The 27,550-nt window shown below is 41.4% G+C and overlaps 1 protein-coding gene across 1 annotated transcript in view; it reads right to left on the bottom strand.

The window, feature by feature from the left end:
* ctage5 (CTAGE family, member 5) overlaps positions 1 to 27,550 on the bottom strand; it is a 33,927-nt gene that overhangs the window by 5,936 nt on the left and 441 nt on the right. The window contains 23 exon segments of the mRNA XM_034135199.1: positions 695 to 844; positions 1,353 to 1,466; positions 4,399 to 4,484; positions 4,625 to 4,692; positions 7,746 to 7,842; positions 7,939 to 8,040; positions 9,563 to 9,633; positions 9,724 to 9,791; positions 9,884 to 9,974; positions 10,068 to 10,235; positions 11,785 to 11,907; positions 13,833 to 13,937; positions 14,034 to 14,105; positions 14,193 to 14,303; positions 14,660 to 14,731; positions 16,409 to 16,497; positions 17,091 to 17,112; positions 17,471 to 17,602; positions 20,130 to 20,230; positions 20,896 to 21,156; positions 26,260 to 26,551; positions 26,667 to 26,753; positions 27,379 to 27,512. Coding sequence (XP_033991090.1) covers positions 695 to 844; positions 1,353 to 1,466; positions 4,399 to 4,484; positions 4,625 to 4,692; positions 7,746 to 7,842; positions 7,939 to 8,040; positions 9,563 to 9,633; positions 9,724 to 9,791; positions 9,884 to 9,974; positions 10,068 to 10,235; positions 11,785 to 11,907; positions 13,833 to 13,937; positions 14,034 to 14,105; positions 14,193 to 14,303; positions 14,660 to 14,731; positions 16,409 to 16,497; positions 17,091 to 17,112; positions 17,471 to 17,602; positions 20,130 to 20,230; positions 20,896 to 21,156; positions 26,260 to 26,551; positions 26,667 to 26,753; positions 27,379 to 27,512 — 2,616 coding nt within the window.

The following is a 27,550-nucleotide window of genomic DNA, read 5'->3' as shown; positions in this document are numbered from 1 at the left end:
AGCTAGTAACGATAGCCGCTGTTTGCTAGCTAGCGGCGATCGTATGCTAGCTCGCAAACAGTGATAGTGTCATGTTGATAATTCAGTAGGTGGAGTTCCCTCAGGTTCATGTGATAAATGACACAACATGTTTTAAAGTAGAGCTTCACAGACAACTGCAGTCCCCAGTGTCAAAATGCATGCAAGAAAATACACATGCACCATCAACAAGCTTTAGACATTCACGTGCACAACCTTAATGAGGTCTGCTTCAGAGTCATTCATGTGATGAGCCACACCTGTGCAGACCAACACCTTTAGAACAGCAAAGACTGAGCCTGAACACACGGTGCCACACAGTCAGGCTGCGTTCTTACACATTTAGAAATCATTCACTTTGACAGCACTCGTTTACACTGGAGCACTTACCTGGGTAGTTTTGGGGCAACCTGAGGCCATTTCTGATCTAAATCCTGACCTACTGGACATTACACACACTCAATTGTTGCTTTTCTAAAAGTTGCTATTTTTGAAGAACAGAAGACAACATCCATCCCAATGTAGTGAGATTCTCTTAGCACCGTGGTTTTCTTTCCCTCATGATTTCCTTCCTATCATTCCTTGACTTTATGGCATTCTCCCTCAAGGACAAGAAACAGTGGTTAAGAAAATATATCGTTTGATATTCGACTGCGACTGTCTTTCTCACACACACCTGGGGGTCCTAGTGGCCCAGGGGGTCCTGGTGGGGGGCCCCTGCGATCTCTCTCCCATGTTGGAGAGATGGAGCCGCTGTCTGAATGAGGACCTCCGATCCGCTCCATCTCTCCTTGGCCCCCGGGGGGCTCCATTGGACCGCGAGGCACTGTGGAGGAGAGGACCGGAGGAAATAGAGGACGAGGAGGAAAGGAGAGGTAATGGAGGATAAGCGTGAGAGAAAGAGGGAGACAGAAAGGGAAGAACCAATCGGCAACAGACAAAATATCAGAAAATTAAGCAGGAGATGAGATGTAAGACATCGTCGCATCACAGTTTTTATTTTCATTGAGTTTCCACAGTTTCCACACCTTGCTACTCATGTTTAAGCTTCTACAGTTGATCATGCTGCAGCCAGCTGCTCCTCTCCAACATGCTGCCAGTGTTATGGTGATTACTATGTGACTGAATTAATAAATGTTCCATATGTGAAGATGTTTTTCAAATTCTAATCAGCTAAGTCCTAGTGATAAAGTAAATCACATATAAGAAATAACAGAGGGATGGGTGTACTCTTGATAACTCTACTGCTCATTAGTGTGTGTGTGTGTGTGTGTGTGTGTGTGTGTGTGTGTGTGTGTGTGTGTGTGTGTGTGTGTGTGTGTGTGTGTGTGTACCTCTAGGAGAGAGTCGAGCAGGTGGTCCGTCCATTAAGGTGGGAGGAGACAGGAAGGCTCTGGTTTCAGAGGCAGGTCGTCCCAGAGGGGAGGGCCCGTATGGGGACCTCTCAGCTGCAGGTGGGGGGGGGGAGTTTAGTGAGGCCAGGGAATGTGTGCATGTGTTTGTTTCTTTTTTGTTTTGTTTTTGTATTTTAGGAAATGATACGGTTACAGGGCCTCCATGACGACATGAGATAAAGGTCAAATACATCAAATAACTTAACATTCCACACATCATAAAAAAACAAAAAACGGAATAACAATGACTTTACAGGGGTTTACTAACGCTGCATACACAAAACGCTGCAAGAAGCTGAGAACCCAAAGGAAATGGGGACACTAAAAAGTGACGCACACAGCTGGGACCAAAACGCCGTTAAGGTTCAGGATTAAAACATTTGCAAACTGTCACTGGAAACTTTAAATGTACATTGTATTGTCTTATTTTAACAATGTGATCACATGATTCTTTCAGATATTATTGCAGATCTGCTGTAAGCTAGCAAGCTAACCTAATCATTTCAAATATACTGACAAAACACTTACAGATATGAAACAGACTAACTCATAATTTACTTTATAATCCCCGAACGTCAACAAGTGCTCCGGTCCCAGCTGTGTGCATCACTTTTTAGTGTCCCTGTTTCCGTTTTTTATTAGCAGCGCATGTTTCACCGAGTTGGAGAATGTTTTCTAATTGCTCCATGTGTTGTCAAGTTGTTGAAGATGTTAAACAAATTTGCCTGTGTTTTGGCACATTTGTGTTTTTATACTTGTATAATGTTTTTGAAAGTACAGCGCATTTCTCCTAATGGAAATGTTCTGGGCCGACGTAGCCATACTTGCCAACCCTCCCGATTTTCGCGGGAGACTTGATTTCATTGCCCTCTCCCGGTTTCCTCCCGGGGTCATATTTCTCCCGCATTTCTCCCGATTTCTGACAAAATCAGATTTACTCGCGACTGTTTCCACTCGGACTTTAATACAGCTACACCATTGTTTGGTTTCCATGGTAGCGCGTCTCTTTAGCAGCGCGCGCAACTGAAAGTCTGAGAGGGTGAGGAAGATAGTCACAGAAAACAGAACAAGAATCGACAACTCGACCCTCTGCTCACTCCTTTCCAGCCCACACATATGCTCCATCAAGGATGGTGCTACAGGCCGCAAGACAGTGCACTTACAACTACAATGAGCATGTTAATGTTAATCTAACAGCTCCGGCGTACCACTAGCAACCCCCCCCCCCCCACGGTGGTTTTGAAATGCTCCCGATTTCTGAGGTCTCAAGGTTGGCAAGTATGGATGTAGCTTGTTTGCCGTACTCATAGGATTGATAGCAGATACATCATTAACACTCATATGTACATTAATTACCACAGGGTCATTCGAAATGTTTTGTGACCCATTTCTGTGAGTTAGCCAAGTTATTTTCTCTGAACTATTTCCTTGTAATTTGTTTAATAATTGCTACGTTACAAGGAATAAGTATCATTCTTTTTTTATTTCCTAATAGCAGAGGTGGGACCAAGTCATTGTTTTGCAAGTCCGAGTCAAGTCTCAAGTCTTTGCGCTCAAGTCCGAGTCAAGTCTCAAGTCTTTGCGCTCAAGTCCAAGTCAAGTCTCAAGTCAGGATGGGCAAATTCAAGTCAAGTCTCAAGTCTTTGCGCTCAAGTCCAAGTCAAGTCTCAAGTCTTTGCGCTCAAGTCCAAGTCAAGTCTCAAGTCAGGATGGGCAAGTTCAAGTCAAGTCCAAGTCCTAAACTTTGACAAAACGAGTCTTAAACAAGTCCTTATGTGCTTTTCAACAAATGTAATGACACCCATCAACAGAATAATACTTAATAATTAAACTGCTCTTTATTAGTCACATTAATAATTTAATAATCCATTTTCTCTCTGCTGGTAAAGTAACGTGTTTTCTTCTATTGTAAGAGGGATCAGTAAGGTAAGGCTACCGTGACGGTTTGATTCAGAAGGAGTTTAATTGATAAGATCCCTGATGTTGAGGTAACCAGAATGTTTATTTCCACTGTGTACAGCATGTTATAAGGGACCCACAATCTATCTTTATGCAAGGGATAATGTGCAGCGAGGCGGTCTCATGGGGAAAAGAACACCTGAATCTAGATCCCTCTGCAGGTGGTACTTTAACTATATTTTGATGATAATACTTTTGTACTTTTACTTGTAACATTTTGAATGCAGGACTTTTTATTGTAACCGAGTATTCCTACACTCTGGTACTTTTACTCAAGTACAAGATCTGAACTTCTCCCACCTCTGACAATAAATCCTGAAGGTTATTTTCATTTGACAAATCCTGTACTCAGCTTTGCTTTCTCCAATATCATTGAAATGCAGCCAGATGCTGCTTCTTTTTTCTGTTTTCGCTAATTTCTTGACTTTTTCCGACGCGCTTGCATTTAAATCCGTCTCCCCGTGGCTCTGTGTAGCTGGCCCGTACCACTACACCTGCTGTCTTTGGAGCGTCTGCCCCCCACCCTTCTTTCACATAATGGTATGATCCTAGTGTGTCCTCGCATATGATTGGCCGCATGGTGGCCCAGCTAAATAAAGTCCCGCCCCTGCCTGCAAGGATTCTCAGCAAGAGTTGCAGCGGCTGGAGATTCTGCTCTCCCCGACGGGAGTCTGCTCTTCAAGCGGCATCTCGCGATCGGTGTGTTGGAGACCTCTGAATTAAATGATCAAGTCACCTCAAGTCAGAGGGCTCAAGTCCAAGTCAAGTCCCGAGTCATTGGTGTTCAAGTCCAAGTCGAGTCGCAAGTGTTTTGTGATTTTGTCAAGTCGAGTCCAAAGTCATCAAATTGGTGACTCGAGTCTGAATCGAGTCCAAGTCATGTGACTCGAGTCCACACCTCTGCCTAATAGTATAAGTGGGTTCTTAATTGGAGATAACCAAAACATTGTTGACATTTCCCTCACAGCTATTTCCCAGAACTCCTCTTTACACGAGCATGTGTTTGTTTCTGTGTGTGTGTGCTCACCTCTGAACGGCAGAGGTCTAGCCAGGCTGTCCAAGGCGTAGGGATCTTTGTCGAGGGCGTCGAGTTTAAACTGCGTGTCTGTCAGCCTGTAAACAAACACACTTAAAGTCAACATGTGACGAGCAGAACCGGCTATGCAATACAGTTTGTACTGTAGAAACAACACAGGAAACATCTTAAACATTTCTAAGGAATTCAGAACACAGTTTATCTGCTGTTTGATTACTTCTGTCTGAAGAGGGCGTTCTCTCTCCGGATGTCTGACAGCTCTCTCTCTGCTGCTCGGGCGGCCAACTGCAACAACAAACCGAGATCAGTCACAAGGATGACAATCGTACATTTATACAGACAGAGAATGAAGAAGTCCACAAATATTTCTCTTAAAGATCTCCTATCATGCTATTTTTAGGCATATATTAAGGGTCTCAGATATATACAAATATATAAAAAACATATCTATGATGTGTTTTGCTCAAAATACCAAACAGATCATGCATTTTAGACATCCCTCATATCCCTCTATTTCAGGCCTGCTAGATAACTGCAGGTTCGGGTCCTTAGCTTGAAAAAAAAAAAAAGAGGAAGGGGAGCTAATGCCTGCTCAGAATTCTACGAGATACAGCTAAATGCTGCCGTGATTAAACGCCATATCACGTTCCAAACCACATCAAGGATTATTTCTGAAACGGTATGGAGCTCAAATGCTTTTTCTCTTGCCGGTTTACCACAAGGTGATTTCCTTTTCATATTTCCTGCTTTTTTACACATGCTCTCTCCAGTACAGGTTAGCTCTGAGTGTTAGCATGCTTACTAATGTAAACAAAGACCATATTACGTCCAAAACACGTTGCGCATTGTTTCTGATAGCAACGTTTCTGATAGGGCCGCGGGTGTAAAGCCAGTCCACATTTCCCACATTTCCAATATTACGTCATGACCGCAGTAAATCTGGATCAGCTCGGTCGTACCCTCGTTTTGAGAGATGTGGGTACGGATGAAAAGAGAGAGGGTTTTGTTTTCTGACACTTTGTGAGTCTCCTTACACACTGGGGACACATATTTATGTATAAAGGACATTCAAAAGTGCATTATGCATGATAGGAGACCTTTAAGTAAAAGTAGAAATACCACAGTGTATAAATACTGTGTCACTAGTTAAATTCAGGCATTCCAAATGTTACTTGAGTAAAAAGTAGAGAAGTGGAAGCATCAAAATATACTCAAGTACTCAAACTAGAGCAAAGTAACCTATCTTTTCAAATAAATATAGTGGAGTAAAAATAATTGTGGTGGAGAAGAAGTAAGAAGTAGCATCTAGTATCTCAAAAATGTACAATACTTGAATGAATGTACTTTCCACCACTGTCTAAACAAACAGTTAAGCTCGATGTAATGTGAATACAGAGCTCAACGTTTGAAATGGCGTTGTACTTATCCGTATCAAGAGCTGCAGGAAGGATTCCTTAAATCCTAAAATGCGAACATGATGCATTTACATTAGCCTTGTACTTTTTGGCGATGCATTTATGCTTCAAAAATCCTAAAATGGTTTTCATATTTGGAGATTATCCTGCTGATCATAATGTGCAAGGCAAGGCAAGTTTATTTATATAGCACCTTTCAACACAAGGCAATTCAAAGTGCTTTACAAAAATGAAAGACATTAAGAAAATGGCATTTAAAAACAGTCATTAAAAAGCAAAGATAATAAAATAAACATTAAAAGAAAAAAATACATGAATAAAAGTTACAGTGCAGTTTAAGATATGAATGTGTAAGTATCATTAATGAGTGTTTGTCAACAATCTTATTTCTGCAATATTTCAAAATCCAATGGAAAAATCCCATTGCTTTTTGTCGAGGGAGCCCTTGTGATGCCAACTTCTGGGTCTGCCTACACCAGTGTTTCTCAAACTTTTTCATACCAAGGACCACTTAACCAATACAAAAACACTCGCGGACCACCTTAACTCCACAAATATCCAAAACCAATAGGCCTGCTTACCACTCCAACAGTATATAACAAATGACAGCCTAATAATGACAGCTTAACCTTCTCTGTATCGCCTCGTTCACACATTAAATCAACAATACAAATACAACTACAGATCATAAGCATTTTGTTCAAATGCGATTTAAAATGCTCAGGTTTTACACCTCTTATGAAATGTAGACTACATTTATTACAGAGTTTATGTCCAACAGACTCACAGATCGTTGGCTACTGAGAGATATGCAAAATACACCGCATAGTACGACACAAACCTCCGCTGTGGATTTTCAAAACAAAATACAGTAAAACTATGGTCGCAGGCCCAAGTTTAACTCTCTGAGGTCTAAGCCATTTCTTCACATGTTAGGCTCACGTGGGCTTTTTTTGTAAAAATGCTATTAAAACATGAACCTTGGTGACCATCGGGCTGGCCTGCATGGTCTGCCTACAAAACTACAATAAAAGAACGTTTTTGCAGCCCCAACAACAGCCTCTGATTCATCAACAGACTTCATGCAATGCTTCATCGGATGCATATATTAGATAATAATCTCTATCTCACTATAAACAGTGGATGACAGTCGGTACAACCCCGGTTTGTAGAAACAGACAGGAGCACCAGGAGGAAGTTAAGCAATGTACTGCTGTGGCCAGGGAGACAGCAACATTGATTCAAGCCTAAAATATCAATACCAGGGAAGGTAAAAGCATTCTAAAGATAGCTGACTGATATTGATTATGTTATGTGGGCCTTTATTTTAGGTGGCTAAAATACCTTTTTCTGCCGCCCTGCCCACAGCTGTACATTGCTTAGCTTCCTACTGGCTCTCCTGTCTTTTGCCATCGACTGCAGGTCAAATACTGCTTACAGATACCTACAACCCTACTAAAAAAACGATCCCAGATCTAAGGTCAGAGTATGGAAATGGAGTAAGAATGCACACAATGCAAATAATATGGTGTTCATTTGAATACTGTCAGTCATGCACAACCCTCCGAATCCTGCATACTTTTCACAGTACCAGCTACCTGTTATATTTGCCCAGTTTTCCACTTCAGCAATACTGCACATATTTTATTTTATTTTTAACGGGTGTATCTATATTTCATGTGAATATTGATATATTTTAATGTTAAAATAGATTTCTCAAGATAGTTTTTTATAATTGTTTTGTGGTCCTCTTCTTGCAATGTATCTTCTTTACTGTGTTTATATATGCACCAAGGGAAATTCCTCATATGTGTAAACCTACTTGGCAATGAACCTGTTTCTGATTCTGTTTCTGAAAACTATTTGGCTGTAAAAATAAACATCTCTCTACTTTTATTTGCTCACGTTTGGTGTGTTACTTACCCAGTTATTGTGTGCTTTCTTCTCATGTGCTGATATCTGAGTCTGGTAAGATTGTTTGGTTTTATCCAGCTCTTCCTCCATCTCTCCTGCTCGTTGTCTGAAGAAAGAGAGACACACAGGTGAGACTTAACATGTGCATCCTCACACATGTCCGCTGTCAATGTGTTTAGGGATACTTTAGCGGAGCAGCTACCTGTAGTTGATAAGTTCTTCCATGGCCATCGCAATGTTTTTGTCCGCCTTATTTAACTTATCTTCTTTCTGCATGCGTTCCTTCTCCTCCACTGTCAGAAGCCTGCAAACAAACACTCGTCAACATCCTGAAACTACCAAAACATGTATTTGCTCTTCAGGAATAAGTCCTAAAGCCGGAAATGACTCAGCATTTCAGCACTTACAGGTTCCCTCAAAGTCAATGGTTTTTTAAATGTGTTTTTTTAGATGCCTGTAACAAAGTCTTTGATTAACACGAGCTAAAGAGATGTTAACTTTTTGTTCTACGACATCAAATATGTCAGTTAATACCCCACTGGTGTTAACAAGTTCCTAAATGAGACTTCTAAACGTCATCACGTCGAACATCAGCCGCCTTTAGCTTAGCGGTGGTGGCGTGAAGTCATGTCACCGTGATATAGTTAGTTTATAGCCAAACGGTGATTTGGTGATTGCATTAATGCTTAGACTATTATAAAAGTGGTGTTAATGTGTGGAGATTATCCTGTTGAACAAAAGGTGTAAATATCATTGGTTTGCCACAGAGATTATTTTCTGCAATATTTGAAATCCTATGGACGTACAGTTACGTTATATCATTTTGTATTTAATTTGTTCTAAAAATGATGGATTACTAGCAGGATTACAAAGAGCATATAGTGTTTGTTGTAAAGGATCAGATGTTATCTCTTCTCTGTAAAGGTCCTTACACACCAAGCCCATTTTCGGCGTCGATAGATGTCGGGCCGCCGATGAGCGTCGTGTCGCCCTACTCAGATTGGTGTGTCTTGGTGTGTCCCGCACCATCGTGTCTTTTCGGCCGTGCCGACACCTTCCGCCGCCGATTCAACATGTTGGCTGTCGGCCAAAGAAATCACTCTGATTGGCTGTTCAGCTTAGCGAATCAGTGCACGAGAAGTGAAACGGAAGTGAGGGACCCAAACAAACTATTAAGAAGGCAAATCTGAGATTTCATTTAACTCCAGCTCTCGACACAGGTTCGGGAAAGCCCCATGAGCTTCTCGCTGTAGAGTGAAAATGGAACTCACACGCTATTTGTTGTTTGTTTATATCACGCAGTCTGTTCTTCTTCTCTCGGTGTATCACGCAGTCTGTTCTTCTTCTCTCGGTGTGTCACGCAGTCTGTTTTCCGGTTGTTGCCTCTTTTGAATGACGAATACACACTACCGCCGCCTGCTGGTAAGGAGAGTTATTGCCACTCACGCATGCGCAGTTCGTACGTGCTTCTTGGCCGTCGGCTGAAGTCTTTGCGGTGTGTTCCAGTGCCAAACATGGCCAAGACGCAGGAGACGTGAGGCGACGTGAGGCGACGTTCCGTCGGGAAGTGTTCTTTGGTGTTCTTTGGTGTCAGTTTGGTGTGTAAGGACCTTAAGCTGTACTGTTCTGTAGGCTAATACTTTAAGTGGGAATCTATACGCCTACTGCCTGAATCTGCTTTATGATTTTCACTTTCTTTGCTTCATTTGTTCTCTTTTTAATTCAGCAGGTGAACCTTTATGTTCATAAAATAGTGTGTGAGAGCTTAACTGTGGGCAGGATTTCCTATGAATAAAATCATTTCTGATACTAAACATGTAGCCTACCTGTGTAGCTTGAGCTCGTTCTCCTGGTACATTTCTGTCATAATCTGGAGTTTCTGTTGTAATCTTTGGACCTAAACACGTGGAGAAAATAAATGAATCCCAAAGCAAATGAATGTGAAACAAGAATAAAATAAAACATCACACTAATATGAGGCAGGTACCTGATCCGAGTATGTCTCAGCTTCTGATTGCAGAGAGGACTTCTCACTTTCCATCTCCTTAATGCTCACTAAAGGGGAAAAAACACAGACGTTTTTATGTTGTACAGATGAAATACATCATTTGGAATTGGAAATCTAAATTGTTGTGTAGTTGCCTCACCTTGCAGGTCTTCTTTAGCTTTGACTTCATCGTCCAGTTTGGCAAATAATCTGTCCTTGTCTTCATCGACAGATTTGAGGTCTGCATTCAGCTACACACAATAACAAACAAAAAGTCAGCACTCAGTGAAGAGGAAAGATGTTTCCGATCAAGTCAATGTTTTTTGTCCGTTTGTGTCAAATACCTTAGCAGCGTAGATGAGTTTCTGGACTTTCTGCAGATGGCCTTGTGTGTCTCCTTTTCCGTTCTGGGCTGTACCGTTGGACGTCTCCTTCTCTCCTCCTTCCTCACCTTCCCCCTCCTCCAGTTCTGAATCCCAAGCTTTCATACTCAGCAGGCGATCTGTCAAAGACTGGAGGCGTACACATAATAGGTGTTACGTTTATGCCAAACAACACAAAGTCATGTGAACTAATATGATCACTGTAATGCACAATATGCCATTTTCAGCCACTAGGGCAAAAACAAAAGAAGGTGTCTTGTATATCAATCAGGAGGTTTTTACTGAGAACCGAATGATACGCATACAGAAGTCCCCTCCTCCCCAAAACTAACAGTCTCTTGGATTAAAAGTAGTAAAACCCTTAATGAAGCAGTTTCACATTAAAAATCAATGTTTCCCCAATGCAGATTGGTAGAAAGCCGACATCCCAGGGAGCTTTAAGCCGAGTTGCCACTAATATTTGCTCAGAATGCAAATGTCTTATTCTCTCCAAGACAAACAGACCAGGTGAGTAAAAACTGTAAAAATCATGAATGCAGCCATGACACACTAAGGTTGCGGTCGAATAGTCCATTTAGCTTAGGAACCTTCCTAACCGAGTGAAATGACCCGGAAGTCCCTCAGTGGCAGCCATGATAAGAGCCGTTCCAATTCTCTAGATGAAAGGAAAGGAGGTTTCAAACTTCCTTTATAACCTCCTTTAGCTTAGGAACCACTGGACCTTCCTTTACGAAAGAAAAGGAGAAAATGCTGCCCCACAATGCCTTGCAGCCACGGCATTTGCCGTCACACAACAGTCGGCCGTTCACGGAAACAACCGATTATGAACGAGAAATGATATCATGAAAATTACGGTGCTTATTAAGCATTTTAAAACGTATGTGGTAAGTTGCCAAAGTGCTTTGTTTTGAACGTTCATCAGTATTATAATCAAAAAGAGAAATATGAACGTTAGTTTTTACTGAAATGATCAAATAAAGTCAACATTTCACAGTCTTTACTGAGCTGTGTGGGGTTTGCCAAATGTATATCACTTTTGTAAGACAAAATGTGTCTTAAAACTGGATAAACGGTAGATTTTGCAGAAAATCACAACTTGGACTGGAGGGGAAAAAGTCTCCATTAGAATGAAAATGAAACAAAAGGTTACTTAAAAAATTGCAGATATATCCAGGTTTGAATTATTTTTTGGGGATAATGCAAACACATGACTCAACAAAAAAAAACATAGGTCTAGTGGTTTTTAGAAATGTGCATGCTGAAATGTTAGATAAAACAACTTTAAGTTCATCTTCCCTCCTGAGAGGATCAGGGCTGGAAACTGCCTGCTCTTTAAATCTGTTGTTCTATTAGAATTGCTTTTAAGTCATTTTATTTATGTTTTATTTATTTTTCTTGGTTTTATAACGTGAGTAGTTGCTGGTAAATGTTTCATTTTATCCTCTGTATGTACTAAAGATGCTTTATTTTCAGAAAGGTAAGTACCATCGACGACTGCAACATTTATATTTATATATATTCAACTGAGTTATAGAAATAAAACGTGGAGTCTTCTTGGATAGTAGTTCAAGATATTTCCAGTTTTTAAATCAGATTAAATAAATAACACAGAGTTTCCAGCTGCAACCATATACATCAGGCTGCAACATACTAATATGAATGCTAGTACAGAACATACCATGATGCGCTCGTCCTTGGTGGCGACGTCCTGCAGCATCCCGCTGTGAGCCACCTCACACCGGCTCATATCCGCCTCCAGCTCACTCACTCTCTCTGCCCACCCCTCCACCTGCTGCCTCAACTGCAGGGAGCAACACAGAGCAAGGGTGAAGACTTCATTTAGAAAAAAACATGAACTAGTACAGTATGTGATTGGATGGACTTAATGGAACAAACTAGCTCAAACTTATTCTAACCATACAAAAGCAAAACAACTCCACATGCTTTAAAGCAGTGGTTCTCAACTGGTCAGGCCTCGGGACCCACTTTTTCCTTTGTCAATAAATCGCGACCCGACATTTTGAACCACTCAAATCTATTCAACAAAAAATGGTGCTGTAATATATACGCTTTTCAGCAGACAATATTAATGAAAGTGAAGTACAGTGCATATATCCCTTATATCCCTTCACAAAACTAAAGTATGCTTTTAAAAAAGGTCTAATGAGATGATGGAAACCCAACCCCAGCAGGGGGTCTGGGGGGATTCTCCCTCAGGAGATTTTTAGAAATACTAACATATAAACTACACATTCTGGTACACTCTGAGAAGAAAATAAATAAATGTATTACTACCCGACATATTAATAATATTGTATGCCATTGTTTGTTTTTCACTTTGTTCTGACAGCTTGCTGCTCCACACAGAGAGAAGAGCAAAGAGGAGATTGTGGGTAAGGGTAGATAGCTCCCATTGTTCTGTGACCTGTCAATCATCAAACCGGGGGTCATATTTCATTATGTGTTCATTTTTATCTGAAGTTGTACCCATGGATGTATAAAGAATAGTTATACCGCAAAGTTATTCTCCGTGGGGACTTCCGGCAACAATCTTGATTCTGATTGGCCAGAAGACTCAAAAAAACATCAGCAAAGATGTTTTATTGAGAAGATGATCACTACGTGACAGAAGTTTTCAAAACCGTTATGGTCTCCGGTACTTCCAGTCCAACGCCGACTGCATGCACAGCGTTAGAAAATCGGACCTTCAAAATAAAAGTTTGACTTTTTTTCCACCAAAAAATATTTTCTTCCCTCACACATCTGCGACCCACTCGAAACGGGTCCGCGACCCACTTTTGGGTCGCGACCCACCAGTTGAGAACCACTGCTTTAAAGCACAGTAGCTGTATGCTTGTGGGTGGGTGTGGGTGTGTGTGTGTGTGTGTGTGTGTACGCTAGGGCTGCCCCCAAATAATTGACAGTTAGTTGGCTAAAGTCCTATGAAAAAAAGTAAACTATCTGGGCGCTCGTGTTTTTAGCCGCGTCAGCCACAAAACCCCTCACACTTCATCAGAGCGGTGCCTGTTCATTCTATTCAAAGTGTTGGATACGTTTACGACCCAAAGAAGGTGACATAACCGTTGCTCCTTTCTCATAATATGCGAAAATGGATGGGAGGAAAAAACTCAGCAGTAACTGATCTATATAAAATGACCAATAATATATATATAATTCTGTTTGAATTGTGTATGATCTCAAGGCGTAAATTAGAAATAAAGTTTATTTGCACTTTTGTTGTTTTTTTTGCATTTGTTTAGTTATTTTGATGGCGTTACAACTTTGTTATACTTTTATAAAATGTGTTTGAGATGTGGTAATTATGTTATATTGTGTTGAGGGAAAATTAAATTAAGGTTCAGTGTTTGTCCAAGCTGCTTGTTCCGGCACACATGAAGCATCGTTGTGGCGATTGTTCCATTAGCATTGTTGCTAACTGGCGGATCGCTTTCTCTGTCATGCGCTTTGCACGTGTAACATTCAAAGGCATTATTACACTGTTATATTATCTTTATAGGTAGAACAACATACTAGTATTGATGTTACTAATAACGTTCTACCTCAGCCGGGAACTGAAACCATTTTGTGAAGTCAGAAATAATAATATTAATAATCGGAATATAACATAAACATGCGAGGACTAGTCAACTTACGGCTTGAACTGACGACTACTGGTCGAATAAAAACACTTTTTTCAGGGCGACCCAAGTGTGTAATGAACCCTACCTGAGCGTTGCTCTCCCGCATCAGTGTGTTCTCCTCTCCGGCTGTTTCCAGATTCCTCTGCAGTCTGTCACTGTTCATGCTGTACACCTTCAGAGTGGTCTGTGCCTGGAGATAAAGAGGCAGAGATTGATATCCCATAGTCATGTGAAACGCAAATAAAGGAACAGACTGAGCAGAGAAGGAAAAGACAGGAACAAGTACCTGCTCTTCCTGTGACTGGAGGTCTTTGGTTTCTTCTTCAAATGTTGTCATGCTCTCTTCAAGCACTGCTATCTGAAAGGATAACCACAAAAACAATCCAATCAATCGCACACTTAAATATCGGATTCCTTACTTGAATGTCACTTTGAGTCTTCCTACCCTTTTTTCCTGCTCTATCCTGTGTTCTCTATGCTGCTCCAGTTGCTCCTTCAGTTCTTCCAGATCTCTGTCCAGCTCCCTTTTAGATTCTTCCAACTGCCTGGCTTTGACCTGGGGGAGCGGGAAAACAACATGTGTCCAAGTGTGAGCAAAAGAGTGAGAGTGAGTGAGGATTGAACGCCATATCGACTTGTAAAGATGATGATTGCTAAATAAAGCATTCACAAATAATGGCAAAAAAAAGAAATCAGTTACTTCAAGTTCAGGACAGTTTGGGATGAAGTGGACACAACAAAATGCCATGAGGTTTTTGGGTACATTTACAAAGACAAAAAATAAATAAATAATGTCTTATGTACAAAGATTTCTTGAAGCAACACATAATGCCGTCTAGCAGTTTTCTCCTGGTTTTGAAGAAGTTTCAATGTATTATTCTCCTTTTAATTCTCTTTTCCCGTGTGCCTTACCTCGAGCTCTTCTGTCTTCTGAGTCTGTGCCAAGACTCCACTGTCCCTCAGAGAGCTCTCCACCTCATCGTACTGCAAAAGACACAAAGGGAGGAATACATCTGATGAAATGTGGGCAGCACTTAAACTTAAAGCCACGATTAACAAAACACTTTATATGAATTTCAGATGAACAAACAGTGTTGTGTGTGCAGGCTCAGGCCCCATTTACACGGGAACGCAAACGAAAACGAACCGAATTCAATATCAAAAAAGTCTTCCGTTCACACGCAATCGGCTCAATTAACGTGTCTGTTCACACGAGACCGTTCGACCCGCTGGAGATGCTGTAGTACATATGCCGGGCCTGTAAGTGGCGCTGTACTTCCGCCACAAAATACACCAAAAGCAGCGAAGAAGACTTCCCGAGCATGGTTGCCATGGTTGCCTTTCTGTTTATTCTCCGCGCTGGATTTAGCAGCAGAGGTGGGGAGAGGCAGGGCTCTGGCTGTTTCTCTTTGTCTCCCTCCCCGAGGCAAGCGTGTGCTCCTGCTGTAAATTTCCCCGGTAGTCCACCAGCAGATGAAAAACACCCATCTCTCCGCCTCTTCCAAGGGACGAGGGAACCGTGCGGCAGAGTTTCCGTTAGAATTTGTTTTCGCCGGTCAACATGTCCGTTAAAGTTTAAATCTTCCGGGCAAAATGTGAAAATTGCCAGTCAAAGGTCTTTTTTGTTATTTATTGAGCTTTAAAACTAATTAATAACGACTCTATATAATAAGTAAGGGATAATGTGCTGATCAAGATCCCTCCGCTTCGCGTCGGGCTCCTGATCTGCCTGTCGGGTGTTCTTTTACCCATAATGACCGCCACGCTGCACATTATCCCGCTTATTACATGGCCACATTCTCAACAAAGTAACGATATGATTCCCAATATTAATTGAAATGCTTTTATAGATTTAGAAAATGTTTTTATTGATTTAAAAAATAGTAGGCTATTATTGATTTAAAATTACATGCATCCGCTAAGAAAAATAGTCCGTTTGAACTACGTAGCAACGGCAGGAACTGCTTCGATAGCGTTTTTGCGGACCTTTTTGATTACAGATTTGAAAACATCGTTGCTTGCTTTAAAAGTAGCACAATCCAATATGTCAAACCTTGGAAAGTATCTAGATATCCCTGCCCTAACGCAAAAGTAACTGGCAACTGAATATGTTTTGCCGTTTGATGTCTATGTCTGGACCGTTGCGTAAAAAGGAGGGTTTCTGCCCCGTTACTTCTCCGCTGTTTTCTTGTCCCAGTTTGAAAAGCAAACTGCAGGCAGTTTGCTTTTCGGCCAAACTGTATACAGTTAAATCTAACGGACTTCTTTGTGCAGATGTGAGCGTCCTTAACAAACGGTCAATAAGTCCTTGAAAGCGGTCTGTCTGTTCTGGATTAACGACGTGTCACGTGTTCTGAATTGACCAATCAGAATTGAGTATTCAACTAAGCCATGTAATAATATAAGAATAATACATGGAGCCTCTCTTTTCCTCCCCCTCTCCTGCTCACCTCCACGGGGGTGAGCAGGAGAGGTGCGGAGAGGCGGGGATATGGCGTATAGGTCGTACACACGGAGCAGTTTGACCCCCCCAGAGAGTTCCGTCCACAGATCTATCCACCTTGGGACCCGTTATCGTTTGAGGGGTCCTTTTCCGCGGTTCCGTTACGTTCCCGTGTAAACAGTGCCTCAGTGTCAGTCAGCTTTAGCACGAGTACAGACCTCTTGTTGACATTTGCTGAGAGTCTCCAGGACTTTACACTTCTCATCCAGGAGCTGCGTAACCTGCTCACCCATCCTCCGCTCTCTACCTGAAAACACACAAAACAATGCTCAGAACACATTCAAATCTTTGTTTTGTTATTTCTGGGAGAGTTTGCATAGGCAATGCAAATGTAATTGCAATAAATTAAGCTACAAAGCTTTTCACGATTCCGTACAGCTCTAATAATTTGTGATGTATTTGTGTTAAAGGTGGGGTAGGTAATTTTGGAGAAACCAGCTCGAGATCGCTAGAATTTGAAAATACACAGCCGGAAAAAATCTGCCACTTCCTTACAGAGCCCCTCCTCCAACACACAAGAACGCGCACATGACCAATGAGGGCACGAGATAAGTTTGTGCACAGATGGAAGGCTGACAGGCAGGTAGGCCATCCAGTTATTTTAGCCGGGCCGACTAAAATGATTGGTCGTGCTTTTTACAGTACTACGGCTTCCACAGATGACATTTTTTTATGGATTTTTTTGTCAAAGCACTTAAGATATTCATTGCTATCGGGATGTTAAGAGCATTCCATGGAATATAACAACAAGTGTATCTCGAGCCGGATTCTCAAACTTACCTACCCCACCTTTAAGTCATAAAAAAAATAGATATTGTGAAAAAATGAGTCAGAACTTACTTCGATACATTCTGCTTTTGACCTGTGAAAAATAAGAAGAAAGCAATGGTGAGCAAGAAGTACTAAAGAGATTCATTCTTAATAAATAATCATTAGTTATGTGGAATTAATGGCTATGTGGGTAACGTCAAACAGACCACCTAGGACTGTCTTGTAAAATCTAGAAAATACATCACTTAACTGTAATGCAGCCTCTTAAAACCAGGAAAAGACTATCTAATACAATAACTTGTCTCATATCACAATATGGATATAATATTAATATATTGCTGAGCCCTAAAAGGGATACATTGGTTTATAAATGGACCATAGGAACAAGTGGGTTGTGTGTTGTGTGATGATGATGTGTTTATATGAACAGTACATGTGTGTGTACTCACAGAGCTGTACAATCTACAGGTGAACAGCAGCATCGTCACCAGCCCCACCAGACCGGACACGATGACCGGTTCCCACGGCAACCCGTACAGGTCTGGCCCGGGTCTGATGTCATCAGGCAGTGCCAATACAACCTGAACAAAGAGGGGAGGAAATCTGGTTAATTTAGGATTTGAAACATAGTTAAAAGAGATGGGGGAACCTTGGTTTAATCTATTTAACTGAGAGGAGTCCCAATCATTGTGGTGAATGTTATTGTTATTCAAATTGACCACTGAATGTATATTATATCATTTGGTATCGCAAGTAGTAAGCCATGACTAGTAATCCTACCAGTCATGTGATGTAGTTAAGTATGTTTACTCAAGTACTGTACTGAAGTGCGATTTAAGGGTACTTGTACTTTACTTGAGTATTTTGTTATGCTATTTTATACCCACTACATTTATTTGATAACATTAGATACAAGTTTCTTTACATATCTATTTTATTAGCTATTACAAAATATAAATAATCTCTGCTATAAAATTATAGGTTAAAATATCCAGCAGTATTATATAAAGTAAGTAAAGTAAAAGTAGCTCCACTTGTACCAGCTGTGATGTACACAATGCAACAAAAATAACTATCAAGCTATTTAATATGATAATGAATTGGGGCATTACGCACAAGTACTTACTTTAAGTATATTTTGATATTATGTTTGTACTTTTACTTGTAATGGAGTACTTTAAGATCATAGCATTTGTACTTGTACTAGTAAAGGATCACAGTACTCCCTGTTAAACGAATTAGATAGTGGCTTATCTAGCGCAAATGATCTCATGCAAAGAGAATAACAACAGAAAACACCGCAGGAAAGCACATCACCTGCTCAGACAAACTAACGTTACTATCAATTAGCTAGCTAACCATTACTAGCTAAACAATATTACAAACAATTCTGAAAAAGCGACTTAAAATATCCCTGTAGTGCTGACAGCTGGTGAACAGCACTGGCACTACACACATGAAGTCAAACATGAGCTGTATAAAAACAACATATGAACTTAGTTATAATACTGAGCTATTTTCCAACGCTTGACAATCTTATGTCAGTTGGCTAGTTAATAAATGCTAACAAAACCTGCCACATAACGTACATCCTTCACTTTCTCCACGGCGATACTGTAGTAAGCCTCTGCCGTCGTCTGGAAGTCGACCGCTTTAATAGCCAACCGGTCGCTTGCCGTAAGTTCCTCCATTACCGAATTAGGTCATTTGGTTATTTTATTGATATCTGTCATTTAAAAACGGACATTTAAGAAACGATAGCCATCAACCGGGCTAGCTAGCGGCGGATTTCACAGCCTATTCACAACACCGAAGCTCAAGAGTGGACCACGTCACATTCAACTTCGTAGGGGTGGCTGGATGTTGGATACTCTCTAAAACCTCCTCGTAGAGATTCCACTAGGTTGCTATTGCCTCCAAACATGAACATACACATAATACAATATATGTACACAAGTTATAAATACCTATAAACTAGGTTGAGTATATACAGGTGTCTGTAGATATGCTCACACCCCCACCGGTGTAAATGGTTCACACGCAACGTCACCAATTGTAAACTGCCACACTGGCACATCGGAGCACTTTTAAAGTGACACCAAAAGAAACAGGTGTCACTAAATAGAGAGTTTTCAATGTCGTCTTTAATAACTTCTCAAATATCTAACATCATTTTTGTATTCTTAAATCGTAAAATGTTTTTCTCACATAAACCATGTTTCTCGAAACATGTGTCACTTGTGTTGAGTTACGGCGGCAGACATTTAGGCATAACAGGCCGGTCTGAACAGGCCAGTCAAAAGTAGGACATAGGTAGGACACACTGTAGGGGAAGATTCGACTGTCACCAAATGTTTTGAAATGTACTTACCGACCTGGCCTCCTTTTCGTCCATTTGAAACTACAGAATTAATATACTCCTAAAAACATTTTAAACACTTTGCCTTTAGAGCAAGTGGGTTACCAGCTGGCTCAACGTGTGTAATAGAGCCACCAGCACTGAGGAATGCGAGTTATGATGACGGAGCACAGCAAGTTTGACAGCTGAGAGAGAGTCAGAGCAACATGTTTAATGCTTTAAAGAAGTATACTCTCTATACAGGGTGAAAACACAGCTGTGTGAACCTCTAAAGGTGTCTAATGGCACATTTCCACTGCAGGGCCTCGCACGGCTTAGTACGGTATAGTTAGGTACCTTTTGTCAATTTCAAAAGATCCCAAAAATGCCCTATAGAAAAATGACCAATTAGGCAAGAAGGAGGTTTATGTTAGGTTATCTGATAAAAAGTTTAAACTGGGTCAGGCAATAGTTTGAGTAAACAAAATGCATCCTGCTATGACCTCAGTTACAATTGTAGACTGTATAGGTAGGTTGCAATGCTGCAGGGGGAAAACATTGAATGAAATGTGGCTGAGCAGAACTGACAGTATTGTGATTTTTGCAAATACTGTAACGCTAGCAGTGGAAATAGACTGATAAATCACATATTTGTGTTGGCTTCAGTGCATTTTGACCTTTTTAACATACAATATGTTTTAGCTGTGAATTTGAAGTTGTATGACAAACACTTATACTTCCATGTATGTTAATGTGCAGCTAACTCTTACCTGTACAATAAGCCATATAAGGAGCTCCTCCACTGCATGAACATGAGTGGTTGAGTCTTCAGCGATCTGATGAACTAAATCCAAAATGTGCTTCATTATCCCTGGAATAGAGTCACAAACATAATGGAATTAAAAATGTATGCTTTCCCCTTTTTGTCACAATGATATATTATCAAAATTCAAATAATTTATATTTAAAAAGGTATAATTCACTTCTATTCAAATATAGAACTTTCCTCTTAGCTGTAGTGTAATTTATCAGTCTAGATAGTTTTGAAGTGAGTAGCCGAGTGTTTGAATTACGCACGCTTCCTTTGGCATGATGATATGGTTGGCGAGTGTTTTACGGTAGAAATAAAAACTTTCCTGAAACTGCATGATTTCTGGAAAATAGTCATTGCTGTTGAGTTCCTAAATGTATTTTGAGCATTTGCGCACCGCAAGCCAAGTGCCATCTAGTTCCATTGTATTCAAGAGAAGAAACGGCCGATAACTCCAAAATAAGGCAACTCAAAACAAAACAATCTAGATTGATAAATAGCTTTACAGGTATGGGAAAACATTTTCTGATTTTGAGTTAATCTCTGTTTCATGTATTAATGTACTAGTGTGAAACAAATCTATAGTCTGTGGCCCTGTCGTAATGTTCCAGATTGTGTGTAGCAGCTTGAAGAATCAGCAGACCTCGGTCTTTTCATATCTCACTATATATCTTTTAATCATCTTGGAACCCTTTTTGATTAACGGATACTTGATTCACCCATACCTTCTAGAGGCTGTGGTGATCCTGGCTGATTCTCTTTCACTCTCTCTTCTTCCCCTCTTTGTCCCTTCTCTGCTTTTCTGTCATCCTCAGTCGACATCTCATTTCCTGTATCTCCACTCAGTCTTCCATTCTCCTTATCAACTTTCATCCAATCATCTCTTTGAGCGTTGTCATCCAGGCCTACAGACAAATCTTCCTCAGTTGTCTGATCCTTATCTTTGATGCGAGTTGAACAGGATTCACCGACACAGCTGGCCTCGGCTGCATTTAATAGGGAAACACATGCATTCAATGAGATTAATTGAGATCATAGCAAGTCAAACCCATACCAACATCGGATATAATTATTGATCTTTAAGGACATGTAGTCATACAATACTTGATGCTACTGATTCACCTGATTTGAAAGTCTCTCTCACTCTTTCCAGAAGCATTTCTAGTTTCTGAAGTGCGATGAGAGCTTTGGTCTTTTCTTTATCCTCCTGAGGTGCGTCCGCGAGCCTCATGCTAGGAGCGACCAGTGCCTCTCTGTGATAAAGCAAAAGTATTTCTATATCCAGCAATATGGATTCATCATTGTCCGGGTCATCGTTCACGGTTCCCAAGCTTCCTAAAATGTAATCCAAGAACTGCAGCTTGTGTGGCCCAAAGAGTTCCACGAGAATAGTCGTCTCGTCGTCGCTCATGTGGGCGTGGAGGTTCTTGTAAAGTTTGGTGAGGGTTTTTGTTTGGAGGTGGCTTTCTGGGGACGGAAGCGATGTCTCTGAAGAGGTAAGAGAAGGCTGAAGTTGCTGCTGCGGCATGGTGATGGAAGAAGGCAACTCTTGCACCTGATTCGAATCAGTGGTTGATTCCAGTTCTTGATCAAGGGTAAGAGATGCTGGTTCCTCAGATGTCTCACCTGTGTTGGAGTCCACATTTGGGGTAGATTCTTTGGATTCTTTGGTTTCGGCAACGGGGGTTTCGCTAAAAAAGCTAAAGGCATTTTTGAAAAGTCCAAATGCTCCGCCGCTTCCGGTCTCTGCTTCCTTTTGATTCTGACTATCAGACGGAAGAGTTTGTTCAGATATTATATCCCGGTTTACGACATCTGGAACCTCGATTCCTCCCTCTTTCCTGTCTTCAGAACCAAATGCATTGCCATCTAAAATGTTCCCCTGTATATTATTATGCTTCACGTTTATCTCCCTCTCTTCCCAGCTTTGGCCACTTTCACCTAAATCGAGCAGATCAATGTTTTCTGCCTCATTCTGCTTTCCATTCCTATTATCATCCCTTTTCCCCTTCTCCTGTATTCCATCATCATCTCTCACTATGCCTTTGAATGGTACCTTTAGACTCACTCCTGTCTTATCTGCTAATATTTGATAATTGTCAGGATTTTGCTTTCCTGTCTCGATTGCCCCTTCATTTATTTGGCTCAACTTATCTGCAGAATCACCTCCATCTCCGGCCCTCCCAAATCCTTCTTGAACGGCGTTTATATTGAACTCCCCCAAACTTGAGTCAGGCCCTAAAGTGAGGTCATGTTGTGTCCGAAAGTCCTGATCAGTGTCGCTTTCAGCTCTGAAATCTTCTCCTGACTCTCCGTTACTATCCTCCTCCCAGTTTTCTATTGATTTGGACATCTGATGAAATTGACCATTTATAGTCTTTGGAGAAATATCTTTTACATCAACCTTGGATTCTGCATCTTCAGGTAAGACACTATACTTACTGTCTAAAGTACCCATATCAATAGAATTACTGCCATCATTTTGGTCTGTTGGAGTTTCTTCAACCTTTGATTCGTTGCTAGGTTCTGTTCTTACCTCATCTGTCAGTTCGCCGTGAGATTGACTGGTATTCTCTTGTTTTAACGTTGTTTTCTCTTCTATCTCCTTGAACCTACCTTCTGCACTCTCATCAACTTGACTCTCGTCTTTCCTAAAGCCTAAAATGTCCCCAATCCCCATATTCAACCAAGAATCTGACACTGTTTGTTCCTCCTCTGTGATTAACTCCCTATCCTCTTTTTCAGGTGTGGTCTCTTGCTCTGAATCCTTATCGGTCCGAACAAACCCCAATGTGTTCGGAGAGTCACCTCCATCTTTGGCCCTCACAAATCCGTATTGACCAGCTTGAGGACAAAGATTGTTTGGACATTTGAGGCTCCCCTCTTCTTCTTTGTTCCTTATGTCGCCCTCCACATTCTCTGGATGCTCATTGTCTCTTTCAGTGTCAGGTACAAATGTGACGTTGTTTTCAATCTCAACCTTAAATTGAGACTGTACTGTTTGTTCAACCTCTTTCTTTTCTATTTCCTTAACTCCTTCCATCTTCTCTAACTCCTCTCTTTCGTTATCTTCTTTTGACCCTTCCAGTTCTTTGTGTTTTTCCTCCTCTACCTCGATCTCTTGCTGCTTCTCTATATTCTTATCCTGCATCTCATCCAGTTCCTCCTCTTCCTTCATTTCCTCTTCCTCCCACTGCTTTGCCTTTTCCTCTAACTCCTCCTCTTTCGGTTTGGCCTCTTCTTTTATCTCCTTCAAATCCTCCCGTTTCTCCTTGTCCTCTATCTCCTTCACTTCATGTATCCCTTCCTCCTCTATCTCCTTCACTTCCTCCTGTTTCGCCTCTACTTTGATCTCCTTTACTTCCTCCTGTGTCCCTTCCTCCTCTATCTCCTTCTCACTTCCTCCTGTGTCCCTTCTTCTTGTATCTCCTTCATTTCATCCTGTTTACCCTCATGCTGTATCTCCTTCACTTCATCCTGTTTCCCCTCTTCCTGTATCTCCTTCACTTCATCCTGTATCCCTATTCATGTACTCTACTCCTCCGATTCCCTCTACTGTATCTCCTTCACTTCATCCTGCTATCCCCTCTTTCCTGTATCTCCTTCACTTCCTCCTGTATCCCCCTCTTCCTGTATCTCCTTCACTTCATCCGGTATCCCCTCTTCCTGTATCTCCTTCCACTTCCTCCTGTATCCCCTCTTCCTGTATCTCCTTCACTTCCTCACTGTATCCCCTCTTCCTGTACTCCTCCTTCACTTTCCTCCTGTATCCCCCTCTTCCTGTATCTCCTTCACTTCATCCTGTATCCCCTCTTCCTGTATCTCCTTCACTTCCTCCTGTATCCCCTCTTCCTGTATCTCCTTCACTTCATCCTGTATCCCCTCTTCCTGTATCTCCTTCACTTCCTCCTGTATCCCCTCTTCCTGTATCTCCTTTCACTTCATCCTGTATCCCCTCTTCCTGTATCTCCTTCACTTCCTCCTGTATCCCCTCTTCCTGTTATCTCCCTTCACTTCCTCCTGTATCCCCTCTTCCTGTATCTCTTTCACTTCCTCCTGTTCTTCCTTTTCCTTGTTTTCCTCTACTTCCTCCTGTTTCTCCTCTACCTTTATCTTCTTCACTTCCTCCTGTTTCTCCTCTGCCTTTATCTTCTTCACTTCCTCCTGTATCCCCTCTTCCTGTATCTCCTTCACTTGTTGCTGTTCTTCCTCTTCCTGTATCTCATTCACTTCCTGTTGCTCCGAATCATCCTTTATGTCCTTCACTTCCTCCTGTTTCCTCTCTTCTTTTGTCTCCTTTACTTCCTGATGTTTCTCCTCATTCTGTATCTCCTGCACTTCCTGTTGGCTCCCTTCTTTCTGTATCTCTTTTGCTTCCTCCTGTTTGCCCTGTTCCTTTATTTCCACCACTTCCTGCTGTTTTTCCTCTTCCTTTAACTCTGCTACCTCGTCCTGATTTCCCTCTACCTTTAACTCCCCTACTTCCTCAGTCTTAATGTCTGTTTCCAGGCCTATAGCTGACTTTAGACCACTTTCATTTAGAATGTTCTCTCCAAACTCCAATGTTTCTCTCTCAGTTTGAACTGGCTGGATTTTGTTTTCACGATCGTTCTCAATTTCCTTAACCGTTTCCTTAAGCTCATGTGAATCGCCATCACTTTGTGAGTGTTCCTGTGGCAAATTTGGAGAGTCCTGACCTGCATTGTTTTCCATCTGTGTTGTGCTCTCACTTGTGGATAACGTTCTTCTCTCGATATCTGAGGCATTTTCATACAGAGTGTCAGTACCGCTATTTCTAGAATGGGATGACCCAATGTCCTGAGAGCTGCTCTCCAAAGGGTGCAACTCCCCCTTGGTTTCTGTGTTATTATTAATCATAGAATCTGAATCATCAAGTACCTCCATCTCTGCGATATTCCTTTCACTTTCCTGACTATGCGCCCCGACTATATTGGTGGATGCTTCCGTGTTTATGATCTGAATCGGTACCTTGACCCCTTCCTCGAGGACACCCTTTGTTGTGCCCTCCTCAGCCTCGCCTACAGATTGTCCCGCGGCATTCAAATTTAACTCCAAAAATCTCGAGTCAGGCCCTAAAGTGAGGTTAGGTTGTGTTAAAAAATCCTGATCAGTGTCACTTTTAGCTCTGAAATCTTCTCCTGACTCTCCGTTGCTATCCTCACCCCCTTTTTCTATTGATTTGGGCATCTGATGATCTTTACCATTTATAGTCTTTGGAGAAATATCTTTTACATCAACCTTGGATTCTGCATCTTCAGGTAAGACACTATACTTAGTGTCTAAAGTACCCATATCAATAGAATTACTGCCATCATTTTGGTCTGTTGGAGTTTCTTCAACCTTTGATTCACTGCTAGGTTCTGTTCTTACCTCATCTGTCAGTTCATCTTGAGATTGACTGGTATCCACATTCTCTTGGTCTAAAGTGTTGTTCTCTTCTGTCTCCTTGAACCTACCTTCTTCACTCTCATCCACTTCACTCTCGTCTTTCCTGTAGCCTAAAATGTCCCCAATCCCCATATTCAACCAAGAACCTGACACCGGTTGTTCCTCCTCCTTGATTACCCCCCTATCCTTTTTTTCACGTGTTGTCTCTTTTTCTGACTCTTGATCAGTCCGACCAAACCCCAGCGTGTTTGAGAGTCCATTTCCTAGCCAACCCAATGTCCCCATTTCTTCCTTCTCTTCTTCATGTAACTGGCTACCTTCTAGGTCCAGAGACATCCGCCTACTTCTGAACATATCTGCTGGCTCTTCTTCTCGCTCTTTTTCTGTGGAGGGATCGGTTTTTTCCTCCCCTCCAAAACCAAGCCACCCAGACATGGTTGAAGTGAAAGAATGATCAGTCTTCATGTCTTCTTCTTTACTTTCCTGAGCATCATCAATAGGTTCTCCTCCCAACCCCAGCCATCCTGTCACAGAAGAAGCAGCAGAAGCATCGGCCTGCATCTCCTTTGTCTCTTTTTTGTTCTCTCCTTCCACCAAAATGCCAGTTTCTTCTTCCTCTTTAGCTAGACCTAACCATCCTGTCACTGAAGAACCCAACCAGGAAGAGGGTTCAGACCCACCTTGTTCCTTCAGAGTTCCTGGAGGCTCCTGTACTTCCTCTTGAGTCCCGGCATCGCCAGCATCCCCAGCGTTTTTATTTTCGTCCTCTTCCTGTGCTGAGATTGGAAATTCTGTAGAAACAACTGCAGGTGTTGAAGGACTTTCAGTATTTGTGTCATCGTTGTATGGTGTGGTTTGGGTGCTTTCAGACTCCTGGTTTTGTATGTTCTGATCAACATCCTCCTCATCACTGTCCAGATGACTAGAGTCAATGGGGTAACCATACTCATCCATACAGAAGAAATCAGATTCCTGAATGAAGAAAGGAAATAAGGAATTCGGTTTCATCTTGTACAGATTCAAAAACTACTTACTCAGGGTAAATAATATACCATATATCAGTTTACTGAAATCAATGCCTGTTTACCTGTGTTTCCACTATGTTCTCCTTAGTAGCATAAACCTGCTCCTCTTGCACGGCATCCTTTGGGAAATAGCCAAACTGTTTGTCAATCTGAAATCAAAAGTAAGCAGTTGTGTAAAGCCAAGGCAGCATTGTAGAGGAATGGAATGAACGGCACATAGTCATTAGAAGGACAGGAAAAACCCAGATAAGGAAGCACTTTTTTCTGGGGTTTCCCCTTATTGGGCACTTTATCGACTAAGATTTCTTTAGTCGATTCATCATTTTTAAAGCTTTTCTCATGAGGATGGACTTATTTTCAAGAAACTTATGTGCAAATCACTGGTAAACATACATTTTAAAGTGGTACTTTTGCATTGGTCTTTGTGGATTATATTATCCACTTGATAATTGATATCAACTCATTAAGGAAAAATAAACGTTATCTTAATACATTACAAAAAAGACTGTTCTCTTACAGGGGGATAGCCTAAGTAAAGGGGTTTTCAAAATAAAAGATACAAAATAAGTGGTGATTTATCTACTCATTCTGTCTGTTAAGTACATAATTATATCATTATATCAATGAACTGGAGTGTGAGATCCAATCAGAGAACCTGTAGTATCTGTATTGTAATCACGACTAATCTCGTTAACCTACAACCTGAGATGAGGGCTTGAGTTGTGTGTGTTGGGTTACGGCCTAAAGAGAGAAGAGGGGATATATCAGACTCACACTGCCGGCCCAGAGCTTGTTCCTTCTTCCAGTCAGTTTGTGGTAAACAAAGATGGTGTCTCCTCGTCTAAAGCTAAGGAAACGACAGTCCTTACCACGGTGGTCCCTGATGGCCTGCACTCTACTCATCAGGCCTAGACAAACACACACAGACACACTCATCAGTGATTGA

The sequence above is a fragment of the Trematomus bernacchii genome, unplaced genomic scaffold, assembly GCF_902827165.1.
Source record: "Trematomus bernacchii unplaced genomic scaffold, fTreBer1.1, whole genome shotgun sequence".
Lineage (NCBI taxonomy): Eukaryota > Metazoa > Chordata > Actinopteri > Perciformes > Nototheniidae > Trematomus > Trematomus bernacchii.
This window is presented reverse-complemented; position numbering and strand designations above follow the sequence as displayed.